This window comes from Macrosteles quadrilineatus, unplaced genomic scaffold (assembly GCF_028750875.1).
Source record: "Macrosteles quadrilineatus isolate MER2022 unplaced genomic scaffold, UCM_ALF_1.0 Scaffold_5__1_contigs__length_97177068, whole genome shotgun sequence".
Classification (NCBI taxonomy): Eukaryota; Metazoa; Arthropoda; class Insecta; order Hemiptera; family Cicadellidae; genus Macrosteles; species Macrosteles quadrilineatus.
The window spans coordinates 32,651,654-32,670,870 of NW_026542598.1; the positions used below are offsets into that span (position 1 = coordinate 32,651,654).

At 36.4% G+C, this 19,217-nt stretch overlaps 1 protein-coding gene across 1 annotated transcript in view; it reads left to right on the forward strand.

The window, feature by feature from the left end:
- The window catches only part of LOC128994260 (angiopoietin-related protein 1-like), a 242,582-nt gene extending 224,263 nt beyond the window's left edge, over positions 1-18,319 (forward strand). Inside the window, exons 4-7 of the mRNA XM_054418674.1 lie at positions 12,948-13,135; positions 14,346-14,489; positions 15,335-15,459; positions 16,415-18,319. Of these exons, the coding sequence (XP_054274649.1) occupies positions 12,948-13,135; positions 14,346-14,489; positions 15,335-15,459; positions 16,415-16,506 (549 nt within the window). The 3' untranslated portion in view covers positions 16,507-18,319. The remainder of the gene's footprint in view (positions 1-12,947; positions 13,136-14,345; positions 14,490-15,334; positions 15,460-16,414) is intronic.
- Positions 18,320-19,217: the final 898 nt, after the last annotated feature.

A 19,217-nucleotide genomic window follows, 5' to 3' on the forward strand; every position in this document is an offset into this window, starting at 1 on the left:
TGAAGTTCGTTCGCTACGCTCACTCACCTTTAGGTTGGAGCTCGTTCGCTGCGCTCACTTGCCATCAGGTTAGCTCGTTCGCTGCGCTCACTTGCCTTCAGGTTAGTTCGTTCGCTACGCTCACTCACTTTTAGGTTAGAGCTCGTTCGCTGCGCTCACTTGCCTTCAGGTTAGCTCGTTCGCTACGCTCACTCACTTTTAGGTTGGAGCTCGTTCGCTGCGCTCACTTGCTTTCAGGTTAGCTCGTTCGCTACGCTCACTCACCTTTAGGTTGGAGCTCGTTCGCTGCGCTCACTTGCCTTCAGGTTAGCTCGTTCGCTACGCTCACTCACCTGTAGGTTGGAGCTCGTTCGCTGCGCTCACTTGCCTTGAGCTTAGCTCGTTCGCTACGCTCACTCACTTTTAGGTTGGAGCTCGTTCGCTACGCTCACGAGTCAAAAGTCGTTTTAAAAATCAAAAACACGTAAGGAAATCGAGAATTTTCACAATTTTTGGAGTTAGAGCGTTTTTTGAAGGTGAAGGAGTCAGATTTTCGATATGACCCCTTCTATGAGAAAACTGTCTTGTAGAAAATTTAATTCTGAACCTACGATTTTCCCTCAAATCGTGTCTAGCTCTTACCGTATTCGAGTTACAGCAGTTTTAAAAAAACGTGTTTTTCGCAAAAACTAGGGTTATAAGGGATTTCTTTTGGTAGGTTTCGGTTGAAAAAAAATAAATTTTGGTACTTTCTGGGTGGTTTGGTACCCAGACAAACCTTCAGAAAAAATTTCAGCTCCCTAGCTACTCTAGAAGTGACAAAAATGTTTTTTTGTGTCACCAAACGCCCATATTTTAACTACTGACGTTTACGTCTAGTTTGCCTGTCGACGCATGTTAATTCTCCATAAGAAATACGTTAAAAAACGATCTTTTTGATTGAAAATCCGCCATTTTGAATTTTTTTTAGTAGGTTAAAGTTATAGAAGGTCACTCTAGGAACTTTCCTTTCAACGTTGGGAGCATAAAAAGTAGAAATATACGTGCGAAAAGTCGTTTTAAAAATTAAAAACACTTAAAAAAATCAAGAATTTTTACAATTTTTGGAAGTAGAGCGTTTTTTGAAGGTGAAGGAGTGCGAATTTCGATATGACGCCTTCTCTGACAAAACTGTCTTGTAGAAAATTTAATTTCAAACTCACGATTTTTCCTCAAATCGATTCTAGCTCTTACGGTTTTCGAGCTACAGCTGTTTTAAAAAATCATGTTTTTCCCAAAAAAGGGCGTTTTTAATGGAATTTTTTTGGGGGGGTTGCATTTTGAAAATGTAACTTTTTGGGATTTTCCTGGTGGTCTGGGACCCATGCGGACCTCCACCGAAAATTTCAGCTCTCTAGCTATTCTAGAAGTGCCCAATATTTAGTATACCTGATCAGTGAGTCAGTCAGTTACACATGCGGTTGTATATTAATATGGACTCGCCTTTGGCTCGCTGGGGGCTCCGCCCCCAGGCCCCCTTCTTTGGTTGGGGGTAAAAAGAAATGGGTAATGGCGCAAGACCTGCAATTGAGCCAAATTTCAGATCTTTAGCTAATCTAGAAGTGGGTAAAATTGATTTAGACCGATGTACGTGTAGGAATAACATTGGGGGGGATTCTAATTTTCGTGGGGGGGAGTTATATTTGTAAAATGTCACTTTTCGAAAAGGGCGCAAGATCAACAATCATGCCAAATTTCAGATATCCAGTAAATCTAGAAATGGGTAAACGTGATTTAGACTTATGCACCTGTAAGAATAACATTAGGGGGGGAGGATTTAATATTTGGGGGGGGGTTGAAAATACGACGCCCCCAGGCCCCCTTTTTGGTTGGGGGTAAATACAAATGGGTAATGGCGCAAGACCTACAATTGAGCCAAATTTCAGATCTTTAGCTAATCTAGAAGTGGGTAAAATTGATTTAGACCGATGCACCTGTAGGAATAACATTGGGGGGATTCTATATTTCGTGGGGGGGAGTTATATTTGTAAAATTTCACTTTTCGGAAAGGGCGCAAGATCTACAATCATGCCAAATTTCAGATCTAGTCATTCTAGAAATGGGTAAACGTGATTTAGAATTATGCACCTGTAAGAATAACATTGGGGGGGATTTAATATTTGGGGGGGGTTGTAAATACGATAGGAGGATAAAACCTTAAGTAAACCAGAGTAAATCTATAGCATGAACGGACCATGGGAACGGGGATTTATGGTGGTTTTTATAGGGTAAATGTTATTCTCCATAAGAATAACATGGGGCTCGTAAAATTTTCAAATTTTGACATTAAACCTAAGTTTTGGGGGTCAAGGAGTAAAGTTACGAAAAAACACGTAAAGTGTAAAATTTAAAGTAAAGTAAGGAGAATACGAAGCAATAATAATATTTGCGAAAAGGAATTATTTAAGTATGAAAAAATAGCGAAAACTGGTAAAAATTTGAAAGAAATTTACCAAATTTTGAAAGTAGGGCGTTTGTTGAAGCTGAAGGAGTGAGATTTCCGGAAAACGCTTAGAGGGTTATGTAGAAAATCTAATTTCCTTTCGCTAAGATTCTTTCAAATCTTTTCTAGCTCTTACTGTTTTCGAGCTACATCCGGTTGAAAAAAGTGTGTTTTTTTGTTTTCAGAGGTACGCCATTTTGGATTTTTGGGGGGCTTAAAATTTGAAAATGGGACTTTTGAAAATTTCACCATTAGCTTATAATCCCTTACTACAATACTACCAAATTACAAGTCTCTAGCACGTTTCTAAACGATTCATATGACCATACCAAAGTCATTAAATTTCAATCTTATTCTCCATAAGAATAACATGGGGCTCGTAAAAGTGGCAAAAAACCTTCAAATTTTGAGATTAAAATTAAGTTTTGGGGGTCAAGGAGTAAAGTTACGAAAAAACATGTCATGAGTAAAATTTAAAGTAAAGTAAGGAAAATACAAAGCAATAATAATTTGTGAAAAAAAAATTATTTAAGTATGAAAAAATGGCGAAAACCGGTAAAAATTTAATACAAATTTACCAAATTTTGAAAGTAGGGCGTTTTTTGAAGCTGAAGAAATGCGATTTTTAGAAAACGCCTAAGAGGGTTTTGTAGAAAATTTAATTTCCTTTCGCTAAGATTCTTTCAAATCTTTTCTAGCTCTTACCGTTTTCGAGCTACATCCGGTTGAAAAAAAAAGTGTTTTTCGTTTTCAGAGGTCCGCCATTTTGGATTTTTGGGTGGGTTAAAATTTGAAAATGGGACTTTTGCATATTCCACCGGTAATGTAAGGTCTCTTACTACAATACTACGCAAATTTGAAGTCTCTAGCACGTTTCTAAACGATTCATATGACCATACCAAAGTCGGGAATTTTCAATGTTATTTCCCATAAGAATAACAAGGGGGGGAAATTCGAGATTACGGGGGGGTTAATGTTAAAAAATGCAACTTTTTAGGATTTTCCCGTGGGTTTGGGCCCAAGACCTACAAGTGTGCCAAATTTCAGATCTCTAGCTATTCTAGAAGTGGTCTAGAATTTGTATCCCCATTGAGTGAGTGAGTTACACATCGGGCTGTATAGTTAATTAGACTCGCCTTGTGCTCGCTGGGGGCTCCGCCCCCAGGCCCCCTTTTAATAGTAGCCGTGATGAGAAATGTTCACGGGGGACAGGATGTTGTCCGGAAACATTTTTGCTTTTTGCGTAAAAGACGTAGTGATAACTTGGCAGTTGTGAAGTAGAGGGGTTGTTTAGTACAAACCAAACCAGTCTTGACATGTTAGAGTCTCCATGTAGGGCCGGTGGTATGATGAATTAAATTTGCTAAGTCACAACCTCTAAAACTTTCTTCACATCAATAAGCATCGATAAAAAGTCTTAGGAGTTAGAGTGAGGTAAAATAATATTTTAAAATAATCTTAGGCCCCCTTCGGGGGCGGGGGGTTGGTAAAAATTATCGGCATGAAGAATGGACCCCTTGCGCAGTAAAAATCGCCAAAAAAAGGGAAAATAAGGTCAAATTTCAAGTTTAAACACGAATTTGGGGTGGAGATGGGAAAAAAATTAAACTAAACGCATGGCTCAATCAAATCCTGGTTGAAGTTCGTTCGCTACGCTCACTCACCTTTAGGTGGAGCTCGTTCGCTGCGCTCACTCACCTTTAGGTTGGAGCTCGTTCGCTGCGCTCACTTGCCTTCAGGTTAGCTCGTTCGCTACGCTCACTCACTATTATGTTGGAGCTCGTTCGCTGCGCTCACTTGCCTTCAGGTAAGCTCGTTCGCTACGCTCACTCACCTTTAGGTTGGAGCTCGTTCGCTGCGCTCACTTGCCTTCAGGTTAGTTCGTTCGCTATGCTCACTCACCTTTTGGTTGCAAATTAGCTATTGTCACAAATTAAAAAAAATAATAGTGCTGCACCCTGTTGCTAATGGTAAAATTTTATTAATGGGGATGAAAGAGGGGGGGTTAGCATGAGATTTGTCTAAATATCCATCATTCACCTACTTACATTTAGATCTCGTTTGCGTGTATAAGCATGTAAATTTTTTATAACGAATACGTGTAATTCCAAGGACACAACTATCGAAATGGGGTTTTTTGAGTGGGTTGGAGTATAGATAGGTGAAAGGCGCCATGGAACAAAATGTACACCATAAAATTTTGTATACAAAACATTTGTTTGTTTATATATAATCTTGCGTTTATTTAATTTCTAATTGGCGAGAATCTTAAAAATCGGGATTTTTTATTTTAACTGAAATTATCCCCCCAAATTGGAGGGTTAAGTAGGGTGAGTGAAAATTCCGAAATCGGTTTAGGATGAACATTAGGCATATTAAAAAGCAAGTAATAGGTCAAACGTACCCAAAAAGGATTTTAACCTACTCCAGGGCAGCCAACCCCCCAAAAAACAAGGAAAAATGGCAAAATTTCAAGTTTAAGCATGAATTTGGGGGTGAAGAAGTGAAGATGAAAAAGTCTCGATGTAGCCCCGGTGCTACGATAAATTAAATTTGCCAAGTCACAACCTCTAAAACACTCTTAACATCAATAAGCATCGATATAAAGTTTTAGGAGTTCGAGTGAGGTAAAATAATATTTAAAATAATCTTAGGCCCCCTTCGGGGGCGGGGGGTTGGTGAAAATTATCGGCATGAAGAATAAACCACTTGCGCAGTAAAATTCACTGAAAATAAGGAAAATATGGTAAAATTTCAGGTTTAAACACGAATTTGGGGTGGAGATGGGATAAAAATTAAACTAAACGCATGGCTCAATCAAATCCTGGTTGAAGTTCGTTCGCTACGCTCACTCACCTTTAGGTTGGAGCTCGTTCGCTGCGCTCACTTGCCTTCAGGTTAGCTCGTTCGCTACGCTCACTCACCTTTAGGTTGGAGCTCGTTCGCTGCGCTCACTTGCCTTCAGGTTAGCTCGTTCGCTACGCTCACTCACCTTTAAGTTGGAGCTCGTTCGCTGCGCTCACTTGCCTTCAGGTTAGCTCGTTCGCTACACTCACTCACTTTTAGGTTGGAGCTCGTTCGCTGCACTCACTTGCCTTCAGGTTAGTTCGTTCGCTACGCTCACTCACCTTTAGGTTGGAGCTCGTTCGCTGCGCTCACTTGCCTTCAGGTTAGCTCGTTCGCTACGCTCACTCACCTTTTGGTTGCAAATTAGCTATTGTCATGAATTTAAAAATTTTAATGGGGATGAAAGAGAGGGGGTGGAATGGGATTGGAATACGTTAAAAAAATCTTTAAAAACTCCCTTCTTGATTGAAACCCCGCCATTTTTAATTTTTTTAGTACGTTCAAATTATAGAAGGTCACTCAAGGGACTTTGTTTTCAACGTTGGGACCATAAAAGGTACAAATATATGTACGAAAAGTCGTTTAAAAAAATAAAAACACTTAAAAAATCAAGAGTTTTTACAATTTTTGGAAGTAGGGCGTTATTTGAAGGTGAAGGAGTCAGATTTTCGATATGAGCCCTTCTTTGAGAAAACTGTCTTGTAGAAAATTTGATTCTGAACCTACGATTTTCCCTCAAATCGTTTCTAGCTCTTACCGTTTTCGAGCTACAGCAGTTTTAAAAAACATGTTTTTCCCAAAAAAAACTAGGGTTTTAAAGGATTTCTTTTGGTGGGTTTCAGTTGGAAAAACTAAATTTTGGGACTTTCTGGGTGGTTTGGTACCCAGACAAACTTTTACAAAAAATTTCAGCTCCGTAGCTACTCTAGAAGTGACAAAAATGCTTTTTCTGTCGCCAAACGCCCATATTTCACCTACTCACGTTTACTTCTAGTTTGCTTGTCGTAGCATGTTAATTATCCATAAGAAATACATTAAAAAAACGATCTTTTTGATTGAAAATCCGCCATTTTGAATTTTTTTTGTAGGTTAAAATTATGGAAGGTCACTCTAGGGACATTCCTTTCAACGTTGGGAGCATTAAAAGTAGAAATATATGTGCGAAAAGTCATTTTAAAAATTAAAAACACTTAAAAAAATCAAGAATTTTTACAATTTTTGGAAGTAGGGCGATTTTTGAAGGTGAAGGAGTGCGATTTTGGAAAAACGCTTAATAGTGTCTTGTAGAAAATTTAATTCCAAACTCACGATTTTTCCTCAAATCGATTCTAGCTCTTACCGTTTTCGGGCTACAGCTGTTTTAAAAAAACGTGTTTTTCCAAAAAATAGTCGTTTTTAATGGAATTTTTTTGGGGGGGTTGTAATTTGAAAATGTAACTTTTTGGGATTTTCCTGGCGGTTTGGGACCTAGACGGACCTCCACAAAAAATTTCAGCTTCCTAGCTATTCTAGAAGTGCCCAAAGATTTGTATACCTGATGAATCAGTCAGTCAGTCAGTTACACAAGGGGCTGTATATAATATAGACTCGCCTTGTGCTCGCTGGGGGCTCCGCCCCCAGGCCCCCTTTTTTGGTTGGGGGTCAGTGGGAATGTTCCTTGGGGGACAGAATTTTGTTTAGGAATATTTTCTGCGTTTTAATATAATGATTACTTTGCAGTTGCTAGGTAATTCTTAAGGAGTATTTTTAAGGGGGTGATTAAACAAGCCCAAAAATATTAGAGGCTCGATGTGTGTTTGGTGCTCTAATACAAAAATGTTCTAAGGCATTTACTGTAAACCTATATTTAGACACAATTATATAACGTTACAATACAAAGGGATTGAGGAGGTAACAATATTTACTCCGCCCCCCAGGCCCCCCTTTAATAGTAGCTGTGATAAAAACTAAACGCATGGCTCAATCAAATCCTGGTTGAAGTTCGTTCGCTACGCTCACTCACCTTTAGGTTGGAACTCGTTCGCTACGCTCACTTGCCTTCAGGTTAGCTCGTTCGCTACGCTCACTCACCTTTGGGTTGGAACTCGTTCGCTACGCTCACTTGCCTTCAGGTTAGCTCTGTCGCTACGCTCACTCACCTGTTGGGGGTAAGTGATATTGTTCCTCGTGGGACAGGACTTTATTTGTGAATACATCTGCTAGGTAATTTACAAAGAGGGTAGGGGGTTGGTACAAATCACGGCATAAAGAATGGACCCCTTGCGCAGTAAAAATCACATAAAATAGGGAAAATAAGGTAAAATTTCAGGTTTAAACACGAATTTGGGTTGGAGATGGGGAAAAAATTAAACTAAACGCACGGCTCAATCAAATCCTGGTTGAAGTTCGTTCGCTACACTCACTCACCTTTAGGTTGGAGCTCGTTCGCTGCGCTCACTTGCTTTCAGGTAAGCTCGTTCGCTACGCTCACTCACCTTTAGGTTGGAGCTCGTTCAGGTTAGCTCGTTCACTGTGCTCACTTGCCTTCAGGTTAGTTCGTTCGCTACGCTCACTCACCTTTAGGTTGGAGCTCGTTCGCTGCGCTCACTTGCCTTCAGGTTAGCTCGTTCGCTACGCTCACTCCCCTTTAGGGTGTAGCTCGTTCGCTGCGCTCACTTGCCTTCAGGTTAGCTCGCTCGCTACGCTCACTCACCTTTAGGTTGGAGCTCGTTCAGGTTAGCTCGTTCACTGTGCTCACTTGCCTTCAGGTTAGTTCGTTCGCTACGCTCACTCACCTTTAGGTTGGAGCTCGTTCGCTGCGCTCACTTGCCTTCAGGTTAGCTCGTTCGCTACGCTCACTCACCTTTAGGTTGGAGCTCGTTTGCAACGCTCACTCACTTTTAGGTTGGAGCTCGTTCGCTGCGCTCACTTGCCGTCAGTTTAGCTCGTTCGCTACGCTCACTCACCTCTAGGTTGGAGCTCGTTCGCTGCGCTCACTCACCTTTAGTTTGGAGCTCGTTCGCTGCGCTCACTTGCCTTCAGGTGAGCTCGTTCGCTACGCTCACTCACCTTTTTGTATCAAATTAGCTATTGTCATAAATTTAAAAATTTTATTGGGGATGAAAGAGAGGGGGTTGGATAGGGATTGGAATACGTTAAAAAAAACGTTAAAAACTACCTTTTTGAATGAAAACCCGCCATTTTTAATTTTTTAGTACGTTGAAATTATAGAAGGTCACTCAAGGAACTTTCTTTTTAACGTTAAGACCATAAAAAGTACAAATATATGTACAAAAAGTCGTTTTATAAATTAAAAACACCAAAAAAATCAAGGATTTTCAAAATTTTTGGAAGTAGAGCGTTTTTTGAAGGTGTAGGAGTAAGATTTTCGATATGACTCCTTCTTGGAGAAAACTGTCTTGTAGAAAATTTAATTCTGAACCTACGATTTTCCCTCAAATCGTTTCTAGCTCTTACCGTATTCGAGCTACAGCAGTTTAAAAAAAACATGTTTTTCCCGAAAAAAACTAGGGTTTTACGGAATTACTTTTGGCGGGTTTCAGTTGGAAAAACCAAATTTTGGGACCTTCTGGGTGTCTTGGTACCCAGACAAACCTTTACACAAAATCTCAGCTCCGTAGCTACTCTAGAAGTGACAAAAATGCTTTTTCTGTCGCCAAACGCCCATATTTCACCTACTGACGTTTACTTCTAGTTTGCTTGTCGTTACATGTTAATTTTCCATAAGAAATACGTTAAAAACGAACTTATAAATCGAAAATCCGCCATTTTGAATTTTTTTTAGTAGGTTTAAGTTATAGAAGGTCACTCTAGGGACTTTCCTTTCAACGTTGAGAGCTTAAAAAGTACAAATATACGTGCGAAAAGTCGTTTTAAAAATTAAAAACACTAAAAAAAAATCGAGAATTTTCACCATTTTTGGAAGTAGAGCGTTTTTTTAAGGTGAAGGAGTGCGAATTTCGATATGACGCCTTCTCTGACAAAACTTTCTTGTAGAAAATTTAATTCCAAACTCACGATTTTTCCTCAAATCGATTCTAGCTCTTACCGTTTTCGAGCTACATCCGTTTTAAAAAAACATGTTTTTCCCAAAAAAGGGCGTTTTTAATGGAATTTTTTTGGGGGGGTTGCATTTTGAAAATGTAACTTTTTGGGATTTTCCTGGTGGTCTGGGACCCATACGGACCTCCACCGAAAATTTCAGCTCCCTAGCTACTCTAGAAGTGCCCAATCTTTAGTATACCTGATCAGTGAGTCAGTCAGTTACACATGCGGTTGTATATTAATATGGATTTAATTGGGATGTCCACTTATCCAAAGGTAAATGCTAGTTTTGAAAGCCTGAAGCAAAGTCCTAGGGGGTTTTATAATCGGGAAAAGAGCGATGATTTTGCAAGGATTGCAAAGATTTGCTTGAAATATTCTTCAGTTCACAGCGATCGTTGGACGGCTTGGTAGTAATGGATTAGGTACGCATAAAAGACAAACGTAGGCCTACATTCATTGAATTTTTCATATATACACATTAAACCTACTTTCAGATATGTTGATCTCCGATTCAAGTAGTGTGTGCGTTTTGTTATGTATTATCTTATCGTTTTACTAACATTTAACTTATTTCACTCTACTACAACTATTTAAACCATTCAATACTTGTGTAAAATATAACTGGCCGCTCATATTTCAACCTCAACCAAAGAGCAAAAGCGCAAGCTGTAAAATTAATGCTCAAGGATTATAAGAAAGAAAAGATTGGTTTTACTTGTGTACCTACTATATTTTTATGATTGTGTTAACCTGTTTAAGGTTTAAATTAGTGATGTGTCAAAACCAAATCTCAAATCTCAAAACCATCAAAACTTGGGAAAAGTTTCGGTTTCGAGATTCGATCACCGAGTTTCGAGATTCAAAAGTTTCGAAATTGAAGAATTTTGCAGTGTTTTTTGAAACTGCTGAAATTATTTTTTGTCTTTATTATTGTTTTTAACACTGTTCCTCACAAGCTCGTAGCAATAGACAAACATCACCATCAACAGTAATGAAACAAGTAAATTTTAGGCTAATCTGAACTTCAAAAGGCATCTTAAATACTATAACTGGAAGGATGTGCGATTAAGTTTCATTTCATATAAATATTTATTAAACCCAACAAAATATTGACCACTATATGATCTAATTAATCTAATATTCATATTTATGTTGGTGTTAGGAGTTTTATATATTTTCATGTTGGTTGTTTATAAAAAAAAATATGTTTTATTGGGTTTTATTTAAGATCATCAGTCACATATTTATGATATGTCAGGGTCGATCTCTTTTAGTTTTTATTGCATACTTAACATTTTATTATTACCTGTATTTTTTGTAACCTTGACCTTTGTAACCAGCTAAGTAAAAAAAGTTTCGCGTTTAGGTTTTGAGATTCGAGATTCGGGATTCGATTTTTAAGTTTCGGTTTCGGTTTTGAGATTCGAAATTTCTGGTTTTGACCATCACTAGTTTAAATACAGAATTATTTACGCCACAAACTATTTTCTAAGCCATCTATTAAATATATATCTAAAATCAATCCGCCAAAGCCGCTTAACGGCTTATCTCAGTCGCTTTCAGGTTCGTTCCACTCAGCTGTGGCGATACTAATGGAGATTACGCGTATTAATTAAACATATCGATATTTATGGAGTAAAATCGTACAGCTGGTGTTTAATTACAGATATTACACTGTTTGGTCGTCTCATAAAGTAAATAAGTCGCCTAATGACAGCTGATCTTATCGCGCCTCACTTCCTGATGTTGACGGTTTGTTGGTTTTCAGCAAACACCTGTTCAGTGATTGAGCTCGGGTTTCGATATTAATATCCAGTTTTGCTTTCGCTGTTGAAAATTACTTTGCGAAACTGCGGGTGCGTGGTGAATGAAAGCAGGTAGAAAATTTCGAGAACTAAAAGAGTACTGTGTTTCGACATTTATCAGAGTAGTATAATGAACAGGTAATGATCGTACGTGAAAATTCAGTGTCGATGTAACAATGTTGTCTTTAAATACTGTGTAGTGTGTACACTTGCAATACTCATAAAATTGTAAAATATAGGTTAGGAAATGTCCTCGAGTGAGCTGTGAACGACTGCATTGTTTTCTTGCAGGGCTACCTGTGTATTTCATTGTAACAATTGATTAAAATAATACAGAGAGCAGAAAATATAACATGTAGACAAAAATGTTACCGCTAAACGTTTCATGAAGTGGTCATATGTTTGATCCAGTAAGAAGTGGTGGTTTTTAAGCGTAGCTTTAAAAATCTGTTTTAAGCTACTCCTTTTGAATCAAATACAATTTTAGTAGTATATTTTATTTTTGACATCACTACTTAATACATGGTTAGTTTTCAGTAATACTATTTGGTAGTTTTTTACTCGTGTTACATACAGAATTTATTAACTTATGACTTTATAAATTGCATCTTCGAACTCAAAATTGGTACTTTTAACTTTTAAAAACACAGAATCGAGAAGTAATTTATTCAAAATTATAATTTAACTAAGCATTTTAGGTACTGTCGTAGAAGACGAAGACGATACGAGAATAAGAGCCCAGTTTGTCCAAATTAGTTTACATTACACCGGACACAGGAATCTGTTTAGTCATTCTTCAGTCTCTTTCAGCGCCGTGCATCTAACAAAGACTACCGCAATACACCAAAGCAACGCGTATTGACGTTTATGCTGCAGTTAGTAGTTTAACTCTGCCAGTTCAGTAGGGGATCTAAAATCGGAAAACCTGATTTATTTTGAAATGTGGTGATTCAACGTATATTGAGGTATATTGAAGTATACCTTGACAAGAGACAATCATTAATCAAGCTAAGAATCAATAAGAGAAGCTTATTAGTAGATTAAGATACGAGTATTTACCACCTCTTATTAGGTTACACAACTGGTATTTAAAATCTAAAGCTTCACACACTTATTGAATCTCATGAGCCATTATAACATGAAGGAATTTACTGATTTACTTCTTCTCCAAATTGCTATTACTGTATTCTGCTTCAGCCTCCTCTGCCATGTGAGCTCTTAAAATCCCTGTCAATTGAACCTAATATCCCCTAATATCCTCTTTGACTCGTACATAAATCTTTTTAGCCCACTTCCTCTAAAACTGATGGTGGAGAACGAACATTAATAATGCTAACAAATTGCTATCAATACATATAAAATATTTATAAAACGCAGTAAAGGTAAAGGTGTTTACTCACTGGTAGAATTTTCAAGCCGCCCCAGTCCTCTATGCTTATTCACCGCATCTTTCCATATAGGCCTATATATTTTTTAGTCTTGCTTCTTTGTATAATTTATTATATGAATACTACTATTGATTATGTATATAACAAAATGAATAATCTTCTTTTTTATGAGAATCATGTTGCACTATTCCATTAGGATTCACAGATCTATCTTTTGTATTTTTTCATGTTATAAGTAATTATTTTTAGATGCTTACATCAAGATAGTTTTTGTTAGTTGTTACATATAACCGACTGAACACAGTAGTTACATGTGTACTCCTAGAGTAAAATACTATCTGTTGTTTTATCTGAGCTAACACGTTCAAAGTATATCATCTCTTCTCTTGTCTCTTTCAGGTAATCCAAAGGCGAGACGACCTGGGAGAACCAAGAGAGAATTTCAACAGGGATTGGGCAGACTACAAGAATGGCTTTGGAGACCCTGCTAAGGAGTTCTGGATGGGCAATGAGAACATCTACATGTTAACCAACAACGAGGAATATGTCCTAAGGATAGAGCTGGAGGACTTTGAGGGAAACAAAAGGTGATTTATCAAACTTATCGACAATTTTTACTTACCGAAATGTAACTTTTCACTCACTCACTCCTGTGGCCACTCAAATTTAAGATTTTTGGCCTTGCCACCAAGTTGCCTCCAGACTCCTCTGTCCTACACTTCTCCCCCAATTCTTCTCACATTTTCAGCCACTTGGTCACTCCATCTTCATCTTGGTCTTCCTTCTGGTCGACCTCTTCTCGCCCTTGTTGTTGAACACTCCTCCTGTCTTCTTCTCACATGACCAAGCCACCTAGTTCTCCTTCTTCATTGCCAATATATGGCCTTCCTGTACAGTTTCCTGAGTTATATTTTTACAATATTCTCCAAACCCCCTCTACAAATATTTGTCTATATATCCCTCTCAATATTTTGTTTATGAGCGTTAGATCTGTTGGAGACTTTGGATATGTTTTGTTAATGACACTAAATGAGAAATGAAATGCTTATTGCTTATAAAAGAAAAATATAAAACCCCTTTAAAAATGTGTGTTGTATGAAGCAATTAAAAGCAAATATGAAAAGTATAAATACAATTTTAAAATTATTAAGAGTAAGATTATTTTTACAAATACAGTATGTTCTTTGTAGAGGCAAGTGTTTACAATCATTTTTTACAATCGACGACTTTTTAATTGTTTTGTTCAAAACTATTACCACCTTTAAACATTGTAAATGTGTAATTGTCATAAATATGGAAATACTTGCATGCAGACATTTAACAACATTTATCCAATTTTACCACTGATTTCATAAGTAACCTCACTGTGCCTTGGTTACTTTTTTATATTTAGAAAATAGGCATAGGTCTAGAATTTCTACGTAGAGGTCTAGAAAATCAAAGGTTACCCAAGCAAAACTGAAATAAAAAATTGATTTAAAAAAAAAACACAAGTCTTGGTTTTTATTTTAATTAATTTTAAGATAGGTACCAATTACGTCCCAGGCAAGAATTTATTTTAATAAGGTAAAGGTTAAACTATCATATATATAGTATATAACATTGTTAAGTTCAAGTGCTTTTCTCTAGAAACACCATACTTTAAGAAATGTTAAGAATAAAAAAAAAAATATTGTTAATTTAGAACAGTATTTAGGACAACATCAACACACACAATTATTGGGGGGAAGTTGAACAAATTATATGAGAGCTTCATATCGTAACCTAACCACTAAAACATGTTTTTGTTGTTAAAAGGTATGCCCAGTATTCTCACTTCAAGATCTACTCGGAAGCCGAGTACTACAAGTTGGAGATTGATGGATACGAAGGCAACGCTGGCGATTCACTAAATGATCCTTGGTACGGAAGCAACAACAGCCCTTTCTCCACCTATAACAGGTATGTAGAGTGTTTCAATGTCTAAGGATGGATTTTAGAAAGTAATCATTTCAATTTTTATTTCCGTTAGTTTGAGTACGGTATGGTTCAAACAAGAGGACAGGACTTGAATTCATTCATCTTACCATAGACTAAGCAACACAAGTAGACTTCTCATCCCATTGTAAATTTTGAAGCTTGTTTTTTCGTTTCTAGTTCATGTATGTTAACACTGCTCACTAGTGTAGACAAATTTTTGTTTCTATTATTTTAGGGTTATTTTCATGATTTTGTGCTTTACTGTTTGGTTATATAATTAGGAGACCAGTTATTGTTTATGATTTGATCGTTTTATTTGGTTAAACAATGTTTTTAATGACTGAAAGAAATAACAAGAAACAAATAATTTTAAAAAACACGACCTCTACAATGTGACACACAGAACTATAACAATGAAATTGGATTAAGCTGTTCCATATAAAATAAGGATGACAAATCTACCAAGGGAGTATGTTTTATCTACGATCTTACTCTACAAACTTGGTCTTCAGGGTACAATGCAGAAGAAAACGTTTGTAATGTTAGTGTTAGTGACTTGGAAGCCTTAACATGATGAAAAATTAGTACCATGTTCATAATTTTTTTTCTCTTAACCCATTCCTACGGTTCCCTTACCTTTTTAACTGCTCATTCAGGGTCCTTTTCCACTTCTTAATCTTCCAACCCCTCTGATTCCAGCAGATGAGTCATTGGACGATGGGCTAAAGTTTAACTGAGTCAACTGTACTGAGACGTACTCTCATACATATAGAATGAAGTCATTGGTAAAGCATTGAGTGAGACTCTCACGCCTATGTTCTTTGCAGAGACAATGATCGGTCCAGCTTGAACTGCGCCTCCATGCTGAAGGGAGGCTGGTGGTGGAAGTCTTGCGGTCGAGGACTCAACGGTCTTTACCTCAACGATCCTCAGGACATCACAGCAAGACAAGGTCGGCAAAGTGTACTTGCGTAGTGTTAGATGAGATTCACGTAGGTACTCGGTGTTCTGGGTGGCTGAGTAATCATACTCCCCTGATAACTTGAAAATACAGTAGAACTCAAATTAATCTTAACTCCAATCATCTGAATCGCCAAGTATTCAGATTACCTCAAGGTTTGTGAAATAAATTAATTCAGCCAGCAAAATTAAGTGAACTGCAGTTTTTGCCGATTGCATTAGTTTGGTTGGATATTTTAACGTGTACCAATTTTGTGTCCATCATGTAAAATGTCTATTTTGTTTTGACGTATCCATGGATGGGCGATGAGCCTAGTGCCATTGTTTTAATTTCTTATCGAATCATCCAAATGTTGGACTATCCATGAATTGATCTGGATAATTGAAGTTTTACTGTAGTTGGTTTGATACTGTAAAAACTAGGTTATTTTAGATTGTATTAAAATCAACCCAGATTGGGTCGAATTCTCTAAAAAATTCCCTCTGGGTAAAATTCTCTCCTCGATCATTGGGCTTATATAAACAATCCTAGACACCTGGGTAAAGAAAAAGCTATAGTATTAGTCGTCAGCAAAGCTACAAAAGATACCTCACTCAGTCTACAATAATCTTTCACTCATATATGTAGATAAAAATATGCAACAAAATTACACTGTCTCATTGTAGTAGTAATGAATATAAAATATATAAGTAAATATTATTATGAAAAATAACGAATATGCTAAAGTGGGAAGTTTGTGGAAGGCCGTACACTTTTACGGACAACCCTTGTAACATACATACCAACTCCCACGGTAGGGAAAAAAATCTCCGATTGAATCCTATGATTGTTCATCTTGATAAAAAAGTCATGTAAAGTGTGGGTGTTTTTGTTGTTATTTTATAAAACAAAGTATTTTGATTTTATTTTATTCACACAAAATGTTACGATCTTTCTCATGTTTCAGGTATCGTCTGGTTCAGATGGAGAGGATGGGATTACACACTGAAGAAGGCGATGATGATGATCAAACCTAAAGGGTCCATCAATCCAACATAGGCCTTAGTTTTATACCGTAGTTAAATAAATGAAGCCCAAACCGAGACTAAGGTCCCATCGAAATTTTAATGTTTACACTGTAAAAAAATACAAAACAAAATTTAAATGTAATATTCCACTCGTTCAGTAAAGTAAAAGACATTGTACACCAATTACAACTTATAAAACACCCCTTTTGGATAGAGCAATCCCATTTATCATTTACAAGCTTGCCAAAGGGGTTGCTCTATTTCCGAAAGGCATTCCAAAGTGTTTTTGAGTTTGTACAGAACAGCTCTAGACAAGGGCTGCATTTAACCATTGACTATATAACACTAGTGAGCAATAGTAGTGTTATATAGTCAATGATTTAACTTTGGTCAATTCTTCTGTTTACAGTGTTTTTCAACTGAAAAAAAAAAAACTAAGTGTCATATATAAATTCTAAATTGTTAAATATGTTTAACCTTTTGCTAAAGCTGCATGGATCAGTTTAAATTGTGTTGAATCACAATCGATAAAAGTATAAGAACTGTATAAGTGAACAATGTTTGGTGCATTTTTTTTATAAATTGGTCAATTTATTCTTAACAATGCCAACTGACATTAAAAGTAAGTTTAAATTTATGATTTAAAAATTCAAAACCTTTGCACTAACTATAATTCAAACATTTTTTTTGAAATTTTATTAATGAAATGCTATTATACTTGATCAGGCTTAAGAGAACAACTACAAATTCCAAATTTGTGTTTGAAAAATAATAATCACACCGTTTGATAGACACTCAAAGTGGAGGGAACGCTTAAAATATTGTCTCAACAATTCTATATTGATTATGTACAGGAAGTGTATGAAACCAGAAATTATTTTGTAGGTATAAGAGATTGTACATATTATAAGCACAAACTAAAATCTGTGCCAAGAGTACTGGAGCTGTGTTTGAGTCTGTTAAAGACCAACTTGAAACCCCGGTAAAACTATAAATTAGGTTAGGATTACTTGATAAGGAAAGAGAGCTATCATAATACTATCCTAAATCATTCATATTTTAAACCAGTTTGTATTAAACTTTCATTAAATTTCCTTTTTATTACCATTCTGCTGACCTACATTACACCTATATTACTAACTACAATCGGTTGATAACTATTTTAAGATGATATACACTTGTAGGATGATTTCTTCTAGTTGTTTCATCTCACAAAATTTTCTAATTTTTATTGGGTTGCTTTTATATTCTGTTCTTCTCTAGCTAAATATTGGTATTTTTAAGTAACATACAGTATCGACTTCTATTGGCTACAATATCACAATTTAACTGTAGGACATTAGCTTAAGATATCCTGCAGTATGTATTTTCAGAATTCTGATCTTAGATATCTGATATTTTTAGGTATTTTACCATGTTAAGTTACGTTTTACTGCTTTCAAAACCCAAGCATGGACGTTTAAACCTCCAGCAATTTTTAACTTTGAATGCCACTTAAATTTATTTACTGTTCATTTTCATTTTAATATACTTATTTTTCACAATTATTTAACCTAAATAATAAGTTGAAATCCTTTAATTTAATCATATAAATTTTAGTTATCTTGCTGATTATGATAGCTTTATGTATTATTATTTATTACGTTTTCTTTTTGTATATTCAACATCATTCCATTCACGCCATTGTTACCTTCGTCTTCTGTCAATCCTTTGCATTGTGGAGTGGTTAGCGGAAGAACCTTAAATCCATGTGTACCTAATTAGTGATTAATCATTAATATGTATAGTTTTGGGGATAATGTAAATAGAGTATGTACTGTATAAAGACTATTGATTTTGTACAAGTGTTTGTCTTCTTTACCCATCCTTTATCCTGGTGAATCTAAAAATGGGCGAATAGTGTGGCTGCACTCACTGAGAAGAAAGGTGCAGGGGATACGGGTACGGTACTGTATCTAGTAGTACATTTTTCGTATCTCGGTTTCTAACAAGTAAGCAATAGTAAAAACTTAAAAGGACCCAACTTAAGATTGGAAAAAGAAAAGTCAAAAAGTGACTTTAAGTTAAGAGTGAGATTGACAATAAAATTCCTAATATTATAGAAACATATTGCAAAAAAATAGAAAATTTTACAAAAATTACCTATGTTTGAACGATGCTTGTGCTGTCCATTTAACGATACAATTACACCGTTATCCTGTAAGGGATCATAGAAAAAAATGTGTCAAGGGCTTATAGGCCGTCCAACATTTAAATTTGTTTGAAAATATCACTTTTGGAATTTTTACCGCTAAATTTAAGATCACATATTCGAGTTATATTTGAAGTCACCATTTTAGTTTCTTAGAGGGTTTAGACACGGTCACTTTTAAATTCAGGCCGTGCGGCCAAGTAGAATTAGCAATGCCACAAGTATAAGTGCTGCTGTTGGTGCTGCTAGAGAAAGACGTCCCATGAGCTAACATGGCAGACAGGTTATACACGCTCATTTAATCAGGTATATTAATTTAAAATTACAAATACAAAATCATTAGAAGATTTGAAATGAAAACAGTGTTCTAAATAAAAACAATATCAACTGAACAATTATTTCTGTACATAAAAAATTGAGTCAATATTTTCATAGCCCTCTGTAACATTTTTCACAAATTCTAAAAAACACACAAACGCATTAGGTGCCCCCAAACAAAACAGCTGTTAAAGCCGGGTTTTCCTAAGCGCGGAGTCGGCGAGCAGAGAGAG